Source organism: Rhipicephalus sanguineus, chromosome 1, assembly GCF_013339695.2.
Source record: "Rhipicephalus sanguineus isolate Rsan-2018 chromosome 1, BIME_Rsan_1.4, whole genome shotgun sequence".
Taxonomy (NCBI): Eukaryota; Metazoa; Arthropoda; class Arachnida; order Ixodida; family Ixodidae; genus Rhipicephalus; species Rhipicephalus sanguineus.
Genome location: NC_051176.1, coordinates 270,157,305 through 270,176,214, shown reverse-complemented (window position 1 = coordinate 270,176,214; position 18,910 = coordinate 270,157,305). Strand labels below are relative to the sequence as shown.

The 18,910-nt window shown below is 49.6% G+C and overlaps 2 protein-coding genes across 4 annotated transcripts; both read right to left on the bottom strand.

The window, feature by feature from the left end:
- Positions 1-969: 969 nt before the first annotated feature.
- Positions 970-3,921, bottom strand: LOC119382826 (neprilysin-2-like). Its single transcript, XM_037650696.2, has one exon. It carries the CDS (start codon positions 3,919-3,921, stop codon positions 1,087-1,089), a length of 2,835 nt encoding a protein of 944 aa, XP_037506624.1. The 3' UTR covers positions 970-1,086.
- A 4,844-nt stretch (positions 3,922-8,765) lies between these two features.
- On the bottom strand, positions 8,766-17,931 carry LOC119378954 (proteoglycan 4). Of its 3 annotated transcripts, XM_049411829.1 has the most exons (3): positions 17,399-17,891; positions 9,288-10,075; positions 8,766-9,239 (listed from the first exon to the last, which is right to left on the bottom strand). In XM_049411829.1, exons 1-3 carry the CDS (start codon positions 17,493-17,495, stop codon positions 8,859-8,861), a joined length of 1,266 nt encoding a protein of 421 aa, XP_049267786.1. In that variant the 5' UTR covers positions 17,496-17,891; the 3' UTR covers positions 8,766-8,858. The 3 variants fall into 3 exon arrangements, with proteins under 3 accessions (XP_049267786.1, XP_037503990.1, XP_037503989.1); XM_037648062.2 differs by having other exon boundaries at positions 8,766-10,075; XM_037648061.2 differs by lacking the exon at positions 8,766-9,239 and having other exon boundaries at positions 10,026-13,384; positions 17,399-17,931.
- Between the last annotated feature and the right edge of the window lie 979 nt (positions 17,932-18,910).

Below are 18,910 nucleotides of genomic sequence, written 5' to 3'. Positions count from 1 at the left end.
CGGCCACACAAATAAAGAAAGTAAATTAGTACTTATGCAGCTACATTTAGTAAGATAAGAAAATACAATCCAGAAACAACTTATTTTATGAGAAAATATAGCGACATTAAAAAATTACCGCAACTTGCGTCAAGTCACCCAAGGCTGGGTCACAGCAGAGCTGGTGGGCAGTTAGCTGGTCCTGGCTTAGCTATAGGCTTTTACCCTTTCCCCTCTCCCTTTCCCACTCGTTGCTCTTCAATACTATACATTGATATGCGTGCTGTCATTTCTTTCTATCTTTTTTGTATCTGTTTCTTTCTCTCTTTCTCTGTCTTTCTATCTTTTCTATCTTTCTTCCCTTTATTTCTATTTCTCGCTTTCTCTGTACTCGTTCTCCCCTCCTCCTTTCCCTCCTGACCCTCACTTCCCTTTTCCACCCCCTTGCTTTACTATACTATACTATGCTATACTATACTATACTATACTATACTACACTATACTATACTATGCTATGCTATACTATACAGGGGTATGCTATGCTCTGCTAGCGCGGTTTTGAATAGCTGGTCGGCTTAAACAGCTCCGCTGTTAAAATCGTAATACAGGAAACATGCGATCATATGTCAAAAGGAGCATGGAGCACCTATCAGCGTAAATGGCTTGACAGTTTAGAAACTGGCGGAATGCATTGCAAATTGGCCTGTGGCTGCGGTCAAGCTTCACAGCTTATCATTAATAACAGAGAACATAACTCATGCAGATAACCCCTTCACTGTGCATATATCTGATCATCTACATCATATCTACATTTCTTCACAGACGAGCATACACGATAAATCTCCTCAGCGCAATCATTGACTGCATGGGCACCGATGTCTGTGGAATTTTTTATTTCGTTTGGAGCACCTGGCAACGCAGCGAGTGTCCGGCTCCTTCCATACTCCAGCGTAAGGCACTAAATCGCGTCGAGGACAGGGCTCACTCTGAATGACTGCTAGTAAAGACTGCCGCCACACAGAAGAAACAGCCCTATGCCGTGCTAGGATGGAGGGGCTGATGCACCTCCTCTACAAACGGCGGGTTGGACGAAAAGACGCGGAAGAGCTACCAAAAGGAGCATCCCTTCGTCGGGTTCATCTCTGACCCTACGGGGCACTTGAATACCGTCGAAAACGGTTGAAACCGCGACAGGGCAACGTTCAGCCGAGTCCTGGGCGGCACCGATATCTTGAAATGAACGCGGTCTCTCGCCACGCCTTGCGGCTGCTCCGGCTCGCAGAACGTGGACGCCCAGTTGATGAAGAACAGCTTGTTGGGACTGAGGCCCTTGGCTTGACCAGGAATGGGACCGGTTGGGCCACTGTTCTTGGTCAACCACCGATGGACGTTGTACAAAGGGCGCAGCACAGCTCCGTCCTGAACGTTCTCTTCCATGAAGACGAACTTGTCACGCAGTTCCTCCTGGATGTACCGCCTCGTTTCGTCGGCGAAGCTGTCCTGGAGGCACTTCGCTCTCTCGACGAAACGGTCCTCCGTCGTGGAAGTCCACCAGTGGCGGAGGTCACCGTCAGCGTCGATGGTCGAGCCGCGAATGCTCATCGCCGAGAACATGCCGCGCAGCACCTCGCCCAGAAAGAACGGCACGGACACCGCGTCTGGGTGTCGCGATATTCCCACGATGAAGTCGACCGTCACCGGAGACACGGACAGTTCGTTTCGGTCCGGCTCGTAGACGAATCCGGGAACGAAGGCGCTGTCCGTCGCTGTCACCGGTTCGTGGAAGAGGCTGAGGTCGTCGCTGCGCCAGTACTTCTGGCGCAGGCTGCGTTGCGTGTTGTAGACAGCTTCGATGAAGCTCACGTTGTCAGAAGTTTGCAAGGCGACGTGAACTTGACGGAGGGCGTCGTCTTGGTTCCTTGGTGCCAGCACTAGCTTCATGCGTTCTATCTTTTGAACAGCCACAGACGCCTCTTCCTGCGTCAACCAGGAAGTGTGAGTGGCAGCCTGTTTCATTTCGTTGCGCGCCAGGTGCTCCATGTTTTGTAACTCATCGGCGAGTTCGCCGGATAAGAGAGAAGGGGCTTTCTTCAGAAGATGAGACCACACCAGAGCTCTGGTGGGGATGGGGTAGAGTCGCTCCAGGAGGAACATGCATGCCTCCAGTCGCTTCGAGACGCCAGTGGCAAGATGATGATGGTAGCTGAGAGGGACCATGAAGTCAGCTTTGTTGGAAGGAAGAAGTGGAGAGAGGAACACGACCAGTTTGTAACCCACGTAGTTTAGCAGGGTGCGAGCCGTCGCATGAGCTAGGATGCTAGACAGGTGGTTGAAATACACTGGATCGAGAAGGGCAATTTTGCTACTTGAATGCTGGCCCATGTTTCCGTCAAGGAAGTGTTGAAAGTATGATTGCCAGTTCCAGTGAGGGTATGATCTTATCGTGTCTATCGAGAGCGTCACGTGCAACACTGGAACACTACGAGCGGAGTGGGAGGCCGCAATGCTGATTCTTTCTTCCAAGTCCATGATTTCCAACACGCTTGGCAAAATGTCATGTCCGCCAGGGTTCCACAATGACAACACTTCGAAAACGAATTCGCCGTAAGCTTTAATGTCCTTGCCAGGAAAAGCATCTTTGTAAATTCTGAGCAGTATAGGTGGCGAGTTCACATGTAGCATGATTTCGTGAGTTGTTGGCCGCTCTCTGAGAGACATGCTCACCAAGGTTGAAAAACCAAGCATCTTCTCAGCTTTGGCTGCTAACTTGTGCGCCGCGGAATCCGGGAGGGGGTCACCGTAAGGCCACTCGGCTATTCCAACGTCGGACAGTATCCTACGAAATACCTTCCAGTCGGTGTCTTTCTTAGAACCGGGAACACAACGCTGCATGAACTGCGATGCGTCGCTTAAGAAAGATGTTTTTCTGGAGTGTGCCGGTTGCTGCTTCAACATATCCCACAGGCCAAGCATGGTAGAGGTGGAGGCCGAGTAACCGTATGGCTGCAAGCTGACGTCAGCATTCTGAAACCACTCGTTCGAGCAGACATGCGAGTAGAAATCATCACAGGGTGGGATGGAGTCGTTCAGTTTGTGATGCAGGTACCGGCTCTGCCATTGGCACGACTCAGAGTTGCACTCCGTGCCCGGCGACGAGACCGGCTGAGGACGGAGAGTGGGCTTTGTGGGAGTAGGTACACCGCGGCGGTTGACGATGGCTCCTCCTGGGGGAAACTCTTCGGATATGACCTTGAACAGCCTGCCCGCGGATCCGAAAATGACGACGATCACCAGGACTACTAGGACCGCCAAAGGAAGAAGGGAGCAGCTCTTCGGTGTTCGCTTGGCCGGGGGTGCCTCCTCGTAGGGCTCGCTGCTCTGTGACTCAACAGCCCACCGCGTCGACTGAGAGCTGTGACGGGCATTCTGGGATCTTTTGGGGCCGGAAGAAGCGGCGTTGCTGCTGCTTCCTTCGTCGTCCTGCGAAGCTTGTATAAGCTGCCCGGCTGATTCGCTCCTCTGGTTTCGGTTTCGGCGGCGTTTTTTTTGCTTGGAGTCAGGTTGCGGAGGCGAGGGAAGCTGCTCCACTGTGTGTAGAGTGTTCATGGGCCACTGCTCCGGGATGGCTTGATGTACGGGATGATCCTGAAAGAAGCGCGCCGAGGGTGCGCCGTATACTTGCTGGTTAGGGAAAGGCGGAGGCGTGAACGCCAAGTGGACGGGGTAGTGCGAGTAGGCATCCGGCATACCCTGCATATGGATGTGGGGTGAGGAGGGCGCACGAAACCAGGCTGTGCTGTGCGGCGAATACGGCGCCACCGGTGAAGCCGAGAGCGAAGAGAACGGTGCCATCGAGAACCCTCGCCGAGGACCCCCGAACTGCCGTCTGCGCTTGGGACGTGGCGAAGGATTCATAAAGGCTGTCTGACCGAAAGGATCCATGGTACAAGGCTTACGTGCAGGATATTTTGGGACGCGAAGCGCAGGCCACGGTTGGGCACGAGGGCAAGTCGGTCTTTATCCTCTTTGCCTCAAGCCTTGAGTCCTGAGCACGTGGGCCGATGTGGACACTTGCATCTACTGGCACAAACCCACTTTGTGGTGTTGGTCAGTAGGCCTATTAAAATGAAATAATTAACATAAAAACAAAGACACCTTATAGATTACTCTGGTTAGGGTAAACTCATAGATTATAAAGAAAGAAAGTCACAGTTTCACCGCAAGGGCGAAGCAATGAATGCGATAGCAACAAATTGTAGTGTTATACGAAGTGAGGCTGGCAGCTAACTGTTTTGTATCCGATCTCGCGTAGCTACAAAACGCTGGTGTAAGAGAATACGGCCGCTCCAGGGAGAGATGCTCTCCGAATAGTCACTTCGCGTTGAGAGCGCAGCACGTAAAAGGGTATACGAGCCGCCCACTGTGATGCACAGCGCCCGCGACCGCGCCCTTAGATTCAAAGTCCGAAGTTGCTGCTCGGGCGACCCCCCCCCCTCGCTTGTTTTCAAGCTCGTTAAAGACGGGCGGGGCGTTTCCTGTCTGCTTCGACGGCAGGCCTCCCGAGCGGGGTGATGTTATCGCATGCAACCTCCGAGCGACGGAAATGGGCCGGCTCCTTTGATCGTTGCTTCGGCCGCGTTCGTCGCCCCCGCTCGCGCGCTTTTACCTGCGGTAGAACATATGATGCGCGGGGGGGATCTTATCAATTCGGACTTCATACGGGGGAACATGACGGCGACGGCGGCGGCAAAACCCCGTCGAGACTGCCCATATAATTGCTATCGCAATAAAAAAGTGTCTTTCCACACTGCGCGAGTAATTGGTTATTGAATCGGACGTACTTCCGGTTCAACAAAAAATGCTGTTATCTTTATAGGTTACAACAGCAATCGTAACCAGAAATCGCAAAGAGCCACATTCGTTCAGCTAAACTTAAGACCTTGGAGCAGTTTCATCATTGACGCAACCACCGTTTATGGCAGCAGGATATTGAGCCAAGTTGTATGATGATGAACCTTGTTTTATTTTTTGTTTTTCATGGCGTGTAACGCAGCGTGCGATGGAAGGGAAAATGACAGACGTGACATTAAGAGATAAGAAGAAGACAGCATAATGGGTCAGGGAACAAACAGCGGTAGCCCATATCGTAGTTGAGAAAAAGCGAATAAACACTTAAACACTTGGAGAATGCTTGGACTTCGCTTTCTAGAGCGGAACGCGATAGCGTAATCGTGCTCCATTCGTTGGCCAGACATCGCTTCTTGGTGGGCACCTCAACCATGCCGCGAGGAAAGGAACCTCTGTGCGCGTAAGTGGCCGTTTTAAACTATCCTAGAGTGCCTACTGCAAGTAAAGTTGCGGAGCGCCCACTACGCCATAATTCATCATTCTGTGAATCAGCGAAATGCCCACTACGCGTCTGTAAGGCAATGCACGACCCTATGCAGCTACACGCCTTGTTGATGCTGTTGCTGCTGATGATGATAATAAATTGTGTTTTAGCGCTGTGTAATTGGTAGGCCTTTAAACCATCCACTCGTGGCGCAATTAACATGGTGTGACGCCTGGTGCAATTCTAAGCTTCTGTCACGCCTCCCAGTCCTTCCGGGTGGGGTGTAGTTTTGGGGCGAGGTTCGGGGTTGACTGGCATGCCCACACAATGTGGAAGACGTCCTAAGACTTTTCCGCACGGGACGGGCATTTTCCTGTACAGGCCGGATCAAAATGTTTTAAAACTGCAGGGCACAGCAGTGTTTTGTGTGCATTCCTCCACCTTTGCAAGGCCCTTACAGGGTTTAGGATAAACTGCGTGGCCGAATTGATAGAACTGAGCAATTTCTCGATACGTTAAGGCCGGATTAGGTTCGGGATCCATTTCGGAAGGCTCTGAAGGCGTTGCCCGGAGAGTGAGCGCGCGGGCAGCGGCGTCTGCCGTTTCGTTGCCTTCGAGGCCCATATGAGCTGGAGCCAGGCCCGTAGCCAGGGGGGGTCGGGGGGCCCGGGCCTTTCCCCACCCTCCCCCCGAAATTTTCATTATACATGGTGTTTTATCGAAAATAAATAATGAAACTAGGCGTTTTTCTCAAATAGTCAAGGCTTTCAGCAAGTGCCCCCCCCCCCCCCCCCCCCGAAAAAAATTCCTGGCTACGGGCCTGGCTGGAGCCCATATGATCATCCGGGACGCGGGGGCCCCGACGTAATTGCTATCTTGCAGAATGCGATACGCAAGGTGAGGAGCGTACCCCTGTTCAATATTTCTGCAGGCCCCTCTCGAGTCGGTAATGATGACGCGGGAGTCCTGGTCTGCGGCAGCCAGCGCGATGGCGACCTCCTCCGCATGTGTTATATTTTGTGCCCTGAATGTTAGGCCGTTCACCGCGACTTTTTGGTGGACGACTGCAGCCGTGTACCAACCCCCATGGTGAGGGCCGGAGGCGTCCACATAAAAGATACCATGTTTGTTCCCATAGTGGTGAGCCAGTGCCTCCGCCCGCGCAAGGCGCCTGCCACTGTGGTCGCCACGTGTCATGTTGGATACGTGCAGGGCGTATCTTCAGACTTCTGGGATGCGTACGCGCTCTTCCGTCAATGTTGGGTGGTGGATGTGTAGTCGGGCTAATATAATAGGCGGCGTCCCGACGTCGTTTTTGAAAGTCTTGTATATTGGTTGGTCAAGTGTGCCTCCCGGAGCTCTGCGAAAGTGTTTACCACTCCTAGGCCCATAAGGCGCTGGTTGGACGTGGTTATCGAGAGATCGAGGGCACGCTTGAAATCTTCCTGAGAATCGCCTCAAGGGCATTCTCGTTAAACTCGCCCGCGAGAGACAGCGCCGACGCAGGCAGCGTCTGCTAGCGAGTTTCTTGACAAAACCGACCGCTCGCGCTGCACAACCATTCACCGGCCACCCCGTATATATAGGCACTGGATCTTGACCTGCAATGTAGTGCCGATGGGAGATTTCTCTTATGTGTAGTTGAACAATAAATATTCGCAGCGCGCACGTTAAGTAAAAGCGGACTGCGGGTCTCTGTGTCTAATCTTTCTTCTGTCTCTCATTGCCATTAGCAGTGATTTTGCTGTGGGAAACACCGGCGCACACTGCATGCTTCGCCCCTCCACAGGTTTCACGTTAGTGGAGCTGTTTCATTATAGAGCCAACGGTCCGGAATGATTTTTTAAAGGTTTTTTCAAGACTCGTAAAGTAATGTATGCGCCCTTGTGTGACTTGCTGGCGTTTCTTCTTTAGTTCTTCCTCTTCCTCGCTCTTTTTATCTTTATTTCTCTTTCTTCCTTTTCTTTATCTCTCTTTCTCTTTATTTCTCCCTTTCTTTCTCTTTCTGTCTCGCCCTGTTTTTTCTACCTCTTTTTTCGTGTCTGTTTCTGTCTTTTTCTCTCTCCTTCCATGTCTCTGTCTCTCTGCTTCTCGCTCTATTTTCTCTTTCTTTCTCTCTCTCTCTCTCTATTTAACGTGTTTCACGTGCTCCACTTCGCCAAGCAGAGTTTTCGTTCAACGCTCGCACCTGCTGTACTCGGTACAATTCCTGCGGGGCACACCCGCCTGTAGAGTTTTGCACGACGGAGCACAAGTTAGCGATAGCTTAAAGAGCTTCGCGGTTAAAAAAAGACGTGGCTATGTGGTAGAACACCAGCTCGCCACGCAGAAGGACTGGGTTCGATTCTAGCTCGAAACCACGCTTTTTATTATTTGCATCCATGGCGATTTTTCGCTCACGGACAACGCCGATGTTTCGCTCACAACCAACGCGCCGACGCCGACGCCGGGATTTCTGCGAAACGAGCTCTTTGATGCCCTCGCGTTATAATATTCATCAAGTGCGTCGTGACACATTCACGAACTAAGGGACGAAATAAACAAGCTAAGACCAGGCGTAATGAATATAAATATAAAGGTTTACATACTTGACATTCTTGACAACTCCATAAGAGCAATTTGACGTGGAATCTTTGGTGACCTATTTACTGGTAAAAGTTAAAAAAAAACGAGATGGAGCCAATGTAAAACGGCAACTGAAAGTTAGCGTATGGAGGCCCTCAAGGACAGCGCATATGCAACGTTCTCAATTAAAAGCAAGACTGTGCTGACTGTGCCTTTGTTGCTAGCCTCGTGTGTCTGCTTCCCGAGTTCACTCGCACCCAGGCCGCGCTTTCGCTGTCGTGCCATTCTTTGAGCGAAAGCGGAAGGAAGCCGGTCCGCTTCAGTTGACGAAACAGGAACTCCTGTCACAAAGCTCTTCCTACTGCGCCAGTTTCACAGACTTCTACTTTACTAACTCCGAGCCCCTCGATCGCGTCACCCGTCTGGCGGCAACCTCCACAACGTGGGCAAAAATAGACGAAAATATATCCTATTCTTCGGAGTGAACACAGCGTTGCCGTTGTACATACAGTAGTACACACATAATTCCCATTTTTACAGGCTTACGTATGCTTGTGTGCCCAACGGTTTGGGAAAGGAGGATATAGCGTAAGAAACCATGTAGCTAAAGCCAACGTTTCGACATTTGTCACCTTGTCGAAACATTGGCTCCAGTGACACTCCTTGTTCTAAGACTTCTCTTAATCGTGTGTTGTAACCTATAGGCGCCCTGTGAAAAACAGGAACGAGATTAGGAGACTCATTTAAGAACATGTTCATTATTCAGCAATTAGTATTCATGGTTAACCGACTCAACCGCAGTTAGTCATGGCGCCGTGAAATCACAAGGTGCTTTTGTAACAGAGAGTCATCAATTAGGTTACAAGACAAGGACACTGAAATGGGGAAATGTTTCCAACTTCTTTATTGTAAAAGGTGCGCAAAGAGCGAAAGATGATGGAGAGCTTGAGGGAAATGAGAAAGAGAGGGGGCTCATTTGGGGTCATAGTAAGGGCATTGGGCTCACAGGCCGCGGCAAAGAAGGAAGGTTCGCTGGTCGACTGGAAGTTTTTGTTACGCCGATCCTGCCCATGAAATCGTCGAGTCCCATAGGCAGCCGCATAGGATTAGGCATGTACGGCAGGTTTGGATACCGTGACGAAGGCCTCTGAGTTGGGAATGATGTAGGCGTCTGAGTTGAGGGTAACGGAGGACTCTGAGTTGTTGGTGTACTGGGTCGCTGAGTTGGCGGTGTCGTGGGGCTCTGGGTCGTTAGTGTAGGGGGACTTTGGGTCGGTGGTATCGTGGGGCTCGTAGTAGGTGGCGTCGTGGTGAGTGCAGGTGGTGGTGTCGTGGGTACTTGAACTGGCGGTGTCGTGGGGACCTGAACCGGTGGTGTCGTGAGTACTAGAACTGGCGGTGTCGTGGGGACCTGAACCGGTGGTGTCGTGGGGACTGGAACTGGTGGAGTCGTGGAAACCTCGACCGGTGGCGTCGTGGAGACCTGAACTGGAGGCGTTGTGGGGACTTGAATTGGTGGCGTGGTGGGGACCATAACCGGTGGCGTTGTGGGAACCTGAACAGGCGTCGTCGTGGGGACTTCAGTCGGTGGTGTAGTGGGGACCTCAGTAAGCGGAGATGATGAACTGACAGGCAATCCTGGAGTAGTGTCCGCGTGGGTAGTCTGAGTAACCGTCTCAGTCATGAATGGAGTTTTAGTTTCTGGCTTTGCTGTTGTCGGCATACTGGTTGTGAAATTAGCTCCCTGCACTATCGTCGGTGTGGGCGTACCTCCCGGAGTTTCTGCCGCTTGCGTTGTCGAATTCTCGTCGATCGACGTGACTGCCGGAGGCGCCTCTGTGGTTACTATCGTTGGTCCTGACGTTTCTGGGGCCTCGGAAGGCATTTCTGAAGTACTCGATGACATTTGTGGGACGCCCGTCGCACCTGGGGGTGTTTGCGTTCCTTCTGGTCCCGTGCTTCCGATCGGTGTCGTGTCCTGCTCTTCCGATGAATTTGTGTTACCGTCCGTAGGACTCATGCTTGCAGATGTATCTGCTTCCGCCGTCACCATTACCGGGGATTCTTCCGCGTCCATTTGTGCCTCTGTTGCAGGTGTGATGGATACGTTTGACGCGGATGGCAACGGTACAGCTCGTTTCCTAACGTTGTGCCCAAATGGAGAGCTCACCGAAGGTCCGCCAGCAGCCAAGTTGTTACCTACGTAAACAAACAGCAGTGCAATTGAAGCAAATGCAAACGTCTTCGCACCTAAAAATTTTGTGTGCGCTGACCGCTAAATATCATGTTTTCAGGCATCCTGTGTCACGACTAAGAACTAAATTGATTGTATATATACGTACCTATGCAGTGCACAGTGTTGCGTATTAATTCAACTTGTGAACTGGGACATTAACCTAGGGTCTACGAGGCCACCCTTGATACCTTCATCAGTGTAAGCCAAACTTTCGGATGACATTGTTGGTGATCCTCTAGGATAGATAATTAAAGTGCCCCCAATTCCAACGTCCGTGAAGGGCGGTAGGCTCGGCGTGCTGCCTCCACGAGAAATCAGTTGGCCACCTATGCCTTCGTCAGTAAAAGGAATATTTCCCGAGGTTGGCGTTGATGTCAGGTTGCTCTCTGGGCCAACTGTAGTGGACGTCGTTCCGCTTGTTTCTTGACCTCCAGTAACCATTGTGCTGAAACTTTGTTCGTGCGTGGTAGTGCTCAACTCGTTCTGCGGTGTAGTGGGCGTATCCGCCCTGGCGGTTTTTGTTTCGGTATATTTTTCTGTCACATCATTTGTTCCAGTGAAATTACTTTCTGTTTGTCCTTCATGATTGGTGGTGGCTGTGAAATGCGAAAATGTTGTAAGATTTAAGGAATTTTCTGTTGACGACGACTCAGTCGCTGGAATTTCACTTGCGACGCTGGAAGTAAGGGTGGATGATTCGAAGGTTGTCGATGAGACGCTCGTGCTTTCATATCGTTCATTTTCTGTCGTGCTCTGCGTGTCGGCGCTTGTCAACGTAGACGAGTAAGGCGATGAAGATACTTGTGACCATGAATCTGTAACCTCGCTAACTGTGAGTGTGTTGCTGGTGCTTTCATCTCCCGTTGGCGAGCTCTCTTGTGTTGTGATCGCAGCGTCGCTCGTCATCCCACCGTCAGTGGCGTTCCATGTAACATGCCTCTCAGATGTAGGCCACGCACTAGACTGCGTGGATTCCATCGTACTTTCGTGTTGCTTGGAAGTTTCAGTCATATCCGTGTTAATGACGCTCACGGAGTAATCTGTCGTGACCTCTGATGACTCGGTTGAAACTTCTGATTTTGTCCAAGACGTTTCCGCGTTTGTGAAACTGGCGGTACTGGTCTCCGTCGGCTCTCCTTCGGTGGGTGTGGACTCCGTTATGAACGTTGTGAAATCTATGGTCATGCTGTACTGTCTCGTATAGGGTGGCGTGTATTCTGTGCTGGAACCTTCAGTAGTATATGTGGCAGTGTGACTTTCCGTAGTTATGTCGTAAGCATCTGTTTCACTATCATCGGTTGTCGAACCAGCTGTGACCTCTACGTTTAATTCGGTAGTTGCCTCGGTGACTGTAAAATCCGTCGTATATTCTGATCCCGTCTTTTCAGTCATAGAAGTAGTACCTGTTGTTCCCAGATGTGCTGTAGGGTCGGTGTCTGTATAGTCAGATACTTCAAGCGTGGACATAGTAGTTGACTCGGTATAATCAACGGTAGTGATCGATTCCAAAGTACTTACGTCACCAAGCGTCGTGCTGCTGTCAGTTGTATACGGTTCGTTCGAAAAAGTGTGCATCGTGGATTCCGTAGTCGGATATGTGTTGTCTGTGGTTACTGGCATCGTTTCCGTTGGGAAATCTGTACTGGAATCCGTAGTGGGCGTTTCATCGGGGTAACTTGTACTTGTCACTGTCTCATACGCTTCCGTTGTCGACTGAACCGTTTCTGTAAGCGGGTCGTCCGTATCGGTATCGGCAGTGGGAACGGTGACCGATGATGACGTTGTATCTGGCTCATTCGTACCAGTCGTGCTAAACAAATACTCTGTTGTGGTTTGTACTGATGTTTCTGTAAGTGGGCTGTCCGTGTCGGACTGTGTAGAAACAGTAGACAACGCGGACGTCGTCTCAGAGTCAGCCGTGCTCGCTAACTGTTCTGTGGTGGACTGCATCGCTTCTGTACGCGGGTCGTCCGAATTAGAATCTGTAGAAGGAATGGTGATCAACGCAGATGTTGTATCTGGTTCATTCGTACTAAACATGCTCCACGAATGTTCCGTTGTCGATTGAACCGATGTTTCCGTAAGTGGGGTTTCCGTATCGAACTCGGTAAAAGCGGCAGGCGACGACGGCGCTGCCGTCTGAGACTCAGTCGTGGTCCCCAACTGTTCTGCGGTTGACTGAGTCATCGTGTCAGTTTCAGTTGGCGTTACATCCGTCAACTGACTTGTTGCCGAGTAAATCGTCGACTCAGTAAGTGGGTCATCTGTCGGGGCCTCCGAAGTTGTGTCCGTATTTCCTGTTTCTGTGACCTCAGTCGTCTCCTCCGTATTTTGTGCTGTGTTCGAGGGTGACGTCTGGCCCGTGTCGGTAGTTATTTCGTTCCACGAAACTAATTCTGTCGTAATTGTGGATTGCGGTTCAGCAGAGTTTTCACGCGTGCTCATGGTGGTTGACTCGGTAATAAACACTTCTGAAGTGCTCTCAGTGAAAACCGTGCTTATATCTCTACTGGTTAGCGTTGTTCCTGCGCTAGGGTCTACTGTACGGGTCCATTCTAGGTCTGACTCGGTAGTGCGTGTTGACTCAGTTGCTAAGCTTTCCGTAACCGCAGGGTGAGTGCCTTCTCCAGCCGGTGTGGTCGACATAGACCAGTCTGCAGTCTCTTCGCTGGTAGACGTTTCCCTTCCGTTCGTTACAAAAGTAGTTCTCTCCGGGATTTCTGTTGAAGTGGCCATTACTGAAATATATGTGCTCGTCGCCTGCGATGCTGCGGGTGTCTGAGTTGTGGTCAACACAGCTGTTTCAGTGGTTGCGACAGTTGCTCCGGATTCCAGTGGCGTCGATTCCATTTCGCGAGTAGTAGTGGACGTACTAGAGCTGCCAACGACTTCGGACGAGCCCTCCGTTTCCGTTGACGCCGTTCCAGTCTCCTGTGACGCGTTCGTAATCATAGAAGGGGTCGTTGTCAACCTAGCGGTAGCTGTCGTCAGCGACGACGTTGGTGACGTTCTCGTTGTCGGTGTCATCATTGTCGATGTCGTCGCAGGCTTCGTGGGAGTTGTTGGCTGTTGCTGAAACACTGGTATGGACATGAGTGCGTACAGGCGCGCCACCTCCTGCACTGAGTTGGCACTTCCGTACACGAAGTTGTACACTTTCTCTGGGTTGCCCTGGGTATCGCTCACGACGCCGCCGAGGAAGCCAAACGGGTTGCCGGGGCCACGGCCATTGGTGGCGGTGCTGGCGGTGCCGCTCTGGCCGTCTTGGCGACCTACACAAGCGGACGGTGGGCAAGGCGCTGTTTAAACTCCTCGAAACGAAACTGACCATTTTCCAAGCGCAAGTGCGTGTGCAGGCGTAGCCGTGTAGGTGCGGGTTTTGCGTGAACTACAGGAGCAATGTTGCGGCGTCGTAATATGTCGCGGCGTGAGGTAGCGTTCCAGCATTGCGTGGTGCCATGTGTTGAAGCGTGCAGACGCTAAACAGGCCGCAAAGGTGTACCGAGGTTGCTTTTATTTTGTGCAGATCATCATATATAGGTTTTCATATTTCTAGTTCCATGAATCTTTCAGGGAAAAGAAGGGCGTTATACATGACAGGTTTCTTGAAAATAAAAATGCGAAAGAAGATTCGCAATCACCAGAGCATGCAGAAACGGCATATGAAGTATCCCGTGCGTAAAATGCTCCTTTTCTCGCGGGATCAGCTGATGAATCTGTCAGACAGTCAAGAAATCCTACAGCTTACATAATATATATCTGCCGAAGTGATGCTGCTCAAACACTTCGGTTGCATGCAAACATTCTAAGTCCTTTCTTTTTTCTTTTTCGTGTGATTCGTGTCAAAGGCGATGTCTGTCAGTCGCGCAGCCAGGGGTGGGGGGGGGGGGGCACACCGCCCCCCCCTCGAAATATTTTTCTTCCGTGTGTTACAGAGCACGAAATGACACTCGACCACACTTACCTGCCCGGACCCCCCCTCCCCCTCCCCCCCCCCCCGGAAAAAATGTCTGCCTACGCCACTGATGTCCGTAGGAAAAGTGAGCGTCCTCTCGCTCTTCAATTAACTGTCATTAAGTGATGATAGTAAAGAATGACTATATACGATTTATGCGTCATTATCTCAATGTTTTGCGGTCGTATTGACATCTTGAACTTGATAAGATAATGTGTTAACATTCGGCACTAAAGCAATACACCGCTGCACTTCCCTATACAGTTCTTGAGATCGGTGCATATATAAAGGTATAACTTTATGCGGTGCCTGCATACTTATAAAGCGTCAGGAACACTTAGGATATCACATTCCACTCAGTTCAGTAACGACTACTGCCTGAGGTATAATACACGTTGCAGCTCGTGAAGCACTGTTTATATGTCTGTTCAAAAACAATACTCAATGGAAGCCTTTGATGTGAAACGTGCAATGCGATAAAATAAGGCAGGTGCGCTGACACGGACACAAGAGAAGCACAGAACGACAGAAGGTTGAGCTAGTTGGTACGGATTCATGTAGGCGCGCAGACACGGATACTAGAGAAGAGGTCAAGACAACACAAACGCCGAATACGAATGCAACGCGAATATTTCGACTGCGAGAACATATTTGTGCAGACTTTAGTAAACAAGCAGTCAATAATAAACTGGTTTTGCATGACAGTTCAACTAACGTGTTCATTCGCAAGTATTCACACCATGAATTTGTTATTTCGAGCCCATGCTCCAAATAATAAAGTGTGCAGTAACCATGACAGTGGCTACGCACTTTTTATTATTTCGTATAGTGATTTTGTTTGACAGTTGAAGGCAAAATAAAAATAAAAATAGAGATAAAAACTTCAGATGGGTGAGATTAATCAGGTGCAACGTGTTAAATTCACAATAAAGCATACTTAAAGTGACACAGAAGAAAAACAATATTATAATGAGTTAAATCTATAGGTTATTTGTCTAGAACTCCGTCACTGTTTTCCACGTTCCGATACATGACTTTATTGCGTGCAAAGCGGTGCCTGTGCTGCTCATTAATTTGAACGACCCACCGCAAGACGGACGAGTTAACGCAATCCTGCGTCACGTGACTTTCCTCTGTGCCGATATCTGTGTGTAGGCCAGTTGTGACGTCACATGAGACACCACAGTGCGATATAATGTCGTCACTACGATTTGCCATTTGAGACATTTTTCGGCTTACGAAAGCTCTGTTCACGTTACGAATGAAAATTCGTGATATTCGTCAATTACGCTTCTGTGCAACAAACCATCACTCATCGTGAGAGGCGGCTTGGTAAAGAACTAAAGGGAAAATGCATGAAGTCGATGTTCGCGCACCATCCCGCATCGACGTCACGAAATTTTGACTGCTCGGGTCTAGATAATCATTTATCGGTAAAGAAAGCATACGTCGAATTCCAATCAGATTAGAGGCTCGACCTAGCGAGAGTCGGCTAATTCTTTCGGCGACAAAGCGTCTTAAATATGAGCAATTACTTCCAAGTCTGCAGTACCACACTTTACGTACGGGTGCTGCAATGTAGGCGCGAAATGCACTGCCGTAGGAAGGTTGGCCATCATTTTCAAGTTCACCATAAAAAAGCATTTTACGGTAAATTTAATGAACGTGAAGTTCTGAAACAGTAATTTATCAACCTACACTGGTTAATCGTTGTTCCCCTTTAAGTGAAGAAAAATGACGAAGAAAGAAAATGCTTAAGGGAGAGATGAAAAGGACAAATGTATGATCAATGTACAGTACACTGTACTGTGTAACTGATTGATTGAATAAACTTTGACATTAAACATAAAAAAATGAAAAAGGAGGTTAACCAAGTCTGAGCCCATTCTTACTATGCACGGATTAGAGTGGATTACACTGCTACAGGTCAGGATTGCGGATATTAAATATCAACGAGGAGCACATTGTGCATCCCGATACCGGTAACACCTCCAAGGTTATTATTCGGAGCAGTTCCTGTCATCAGAGAAGTTAGCTCATGGCTATAACTATATGGGATAACTTGCAGGATTTTGATTGATTGATTGATTGGTTGATTGATTGATTGATTGATTGATTGATTGATTGATTGATTGATTGATTGATTGATTGATTGATTGATTGATTGATTGATTGATTGATTGATCTGAAACATTTTATTTGGCATAAATATCTTGCTGGTCAAATAGGAGGGCAGTCTGGTCCGACTATCCTTTGGCCTCCTCCACTACCAGGGCCCGACATATGGAGGATCGATACACGGAATAAACATTTACTTTTACATAAAGGACCATACCCTTAACATAAAACACATTACACAGCGAGCTTATGTGACCCAGTGCATGAGTACTATTGCGTTTGAACAACAGACCACAAGGAATGGTTCCATCGTAGCTTTGCCTCTCATTATGATATAAAAATAAAGTGGACAGGCATAAGCGTCACTTTGCGACTGCCACGCGAAGGAAGTCAATGTAAATTACTCAATACTTTCGCATGAGTTCGAGGCATGAAGAGCCGCAGCGGCACAGCGATGAAGATCTGGAGCTTCGGTATAGAGTCTGAAATTCAATACAGCGTATAGAAAGATATTCATAACCAGTCATCCACTATGCATCCTATAGCCCAAGAGCGGGTACTCAGTAGGATTCCCACAGCGTCGACTCGGATTAAGAATCGTCACGAAATAAAGTTCATGCACCTCTCGCGCTATAGTGCACCTTTCACAAGACTGGCTCTTCATAATCCTTGCGCAAGTGTGTGGCAGTTAAGTTGCCAAATACTTTTATTTTTCTTGATTTTAGAAGGTTGGAGACCTGACGATATTTCAGCACAGCATGCTGCAAGCAAGAAAGAACAGCAAAGTGCGATGTCGTGCCAGTTGGTACATTGCTTTAAGATGTGGTTTTCGCGCAAGGTAACAAATAAGAAACAAATAAGTAAACCATGGAAAGGATTGAAGCCATTTCCATAAGAACTGCCGCATTCTCTCCGTCCCTCCTTCATTTACGCCTTATCTATACCTTTCACCAGAACCACATCCTTAAAGAAAGAACAGCATATAGCGGTACGAATAGGCAAATGCGAGGAACGAATGGAATATGCGAAGGGTGCAGAGATCAGAACTTGACGGCGAAAGGAAAAGAGCATATCTCAAAAAAAAAAAAGAAAAGGAAAATTAAATACTGCCTCGTGAGCTTTTCCCTTGGACATGCAACTGCGTTCCAAAGAGGTAACCGTGCTTAAGCACGATCAATGTCATATCAATGTCACTGTCATTACATATACCCACCTTGTTCATCCGGCATAGCAGCAGCTTCTGCGTAACTCCTCATTCCAGAAGCGACCAGGACCGTCAGAGCAATGGTCAGGTGTTCGAGAGAGCCCATGCTCGACGTCTGGCTCTCTGTTGTCAGCTCTGAGCCGACACTGGGTCGCAGTAACGCGTCAGTCCGGCCGAGGTCTCTGGGATCCTGTGAGAACGAAGCGCGCAAAACCAGCCTCTATAGCTAACTTTAACCAATTGCCTTTGTTGCAACCGGCGCCGGGCGACGCTTGCGGCAAGGGCTCCTCCGGGCTTGGAAAGCACGTGTTGCGGGGTGAGCGTGGCCTGCGTCGTACACACACGCGCGCACCAGTTTCCGGAGCAGTCAGTTGAAGCGTGAATCCGGGTAGTCACAGCGCGCTGATCGAGGCTCTATCGTTGTGTGCAACGCAGCAGAAGCGAGGACGGCTAATTCCGTGACTGCTGCGCGCAGCGCCAGCAGGAAGCCAAAAAAACAACTCTACCAGTACGCAAACGTTGCCCCCCTCGTTCGTGTAAGCGCCTCTAACAATTATGAACACTCACGCCATTAACCTCATCATCCACTTGAAACAGAATCAAATTCAGGTGGTGCCGCAGGACCCTGAGGCTTCACAGCCCGACAACAGGAACTTCCTATTTGCCCTTATCGAAAGTCCCAGTATACGTGCGCGATGAACGCAGCTTTTCGTGACACTGCGCGGTACTCCCAGCGCAAACGCCGATTAACGGGCATGCCGTTTTCACTGGGGAAAGCGCAGCCGCGTCGCTCAATGCGGGGACGGCTTTGTTTCCAGGAGATGGGAAACGCGCCTGCATGCCGTGTGACCCACGAGAGATGCGTGATAGATAAATCAAAGTCACGATCGAACCTTCCGCGTCGAATGCGTTGCGGGCGAACGTCATTCGGCGGTTAGGCAGTGGTCGCTGAAGTGACGAGGCATATCCTCTCCTCGTCCAGTTTTTGAACCGTTCCGCTTCTACACGGATGGGCGCGCACGGTACTGTGGCACTAACCTCCTTTTTTCGAGCCAGCCATTGTGGCGGGCGGTTAAAATGGATGTTTTGTCATCTGCCGGAAGGGTTGGAATTCCGCGGTCTAATAATGACGACTTCCAGTCGAGAGCGAAAAGAAAAAGTAATAAATGAACAAAACCTCAGAAAAGCGTCTATTGAATTGAGTGTTGCGTATAGTGCACAAAATGATAAATCGTAAATGCATAGCGATAAGGGACAAAGAATGGATGAGAAGATTCAGCCACTTTGGCCGATGCATAAAGAGAACCGCAGGTGGTCATACTGAAAGCATAGCGTTTTCATTACTGGAGTATAAGTCCGCAGCTTGTGCGACACAGTACGTCATTAGCAGTTAATCATCCTGGACAGCAGGATCGGCGAATGAGGGCTGTGTGACATAGCCAGGCCTTTGACCAAGAGAATGTTTCCTTGGCTTATTTTCCGCTGGGCTCGACAGGTTAGAAATTACTTTAGCGTCATATG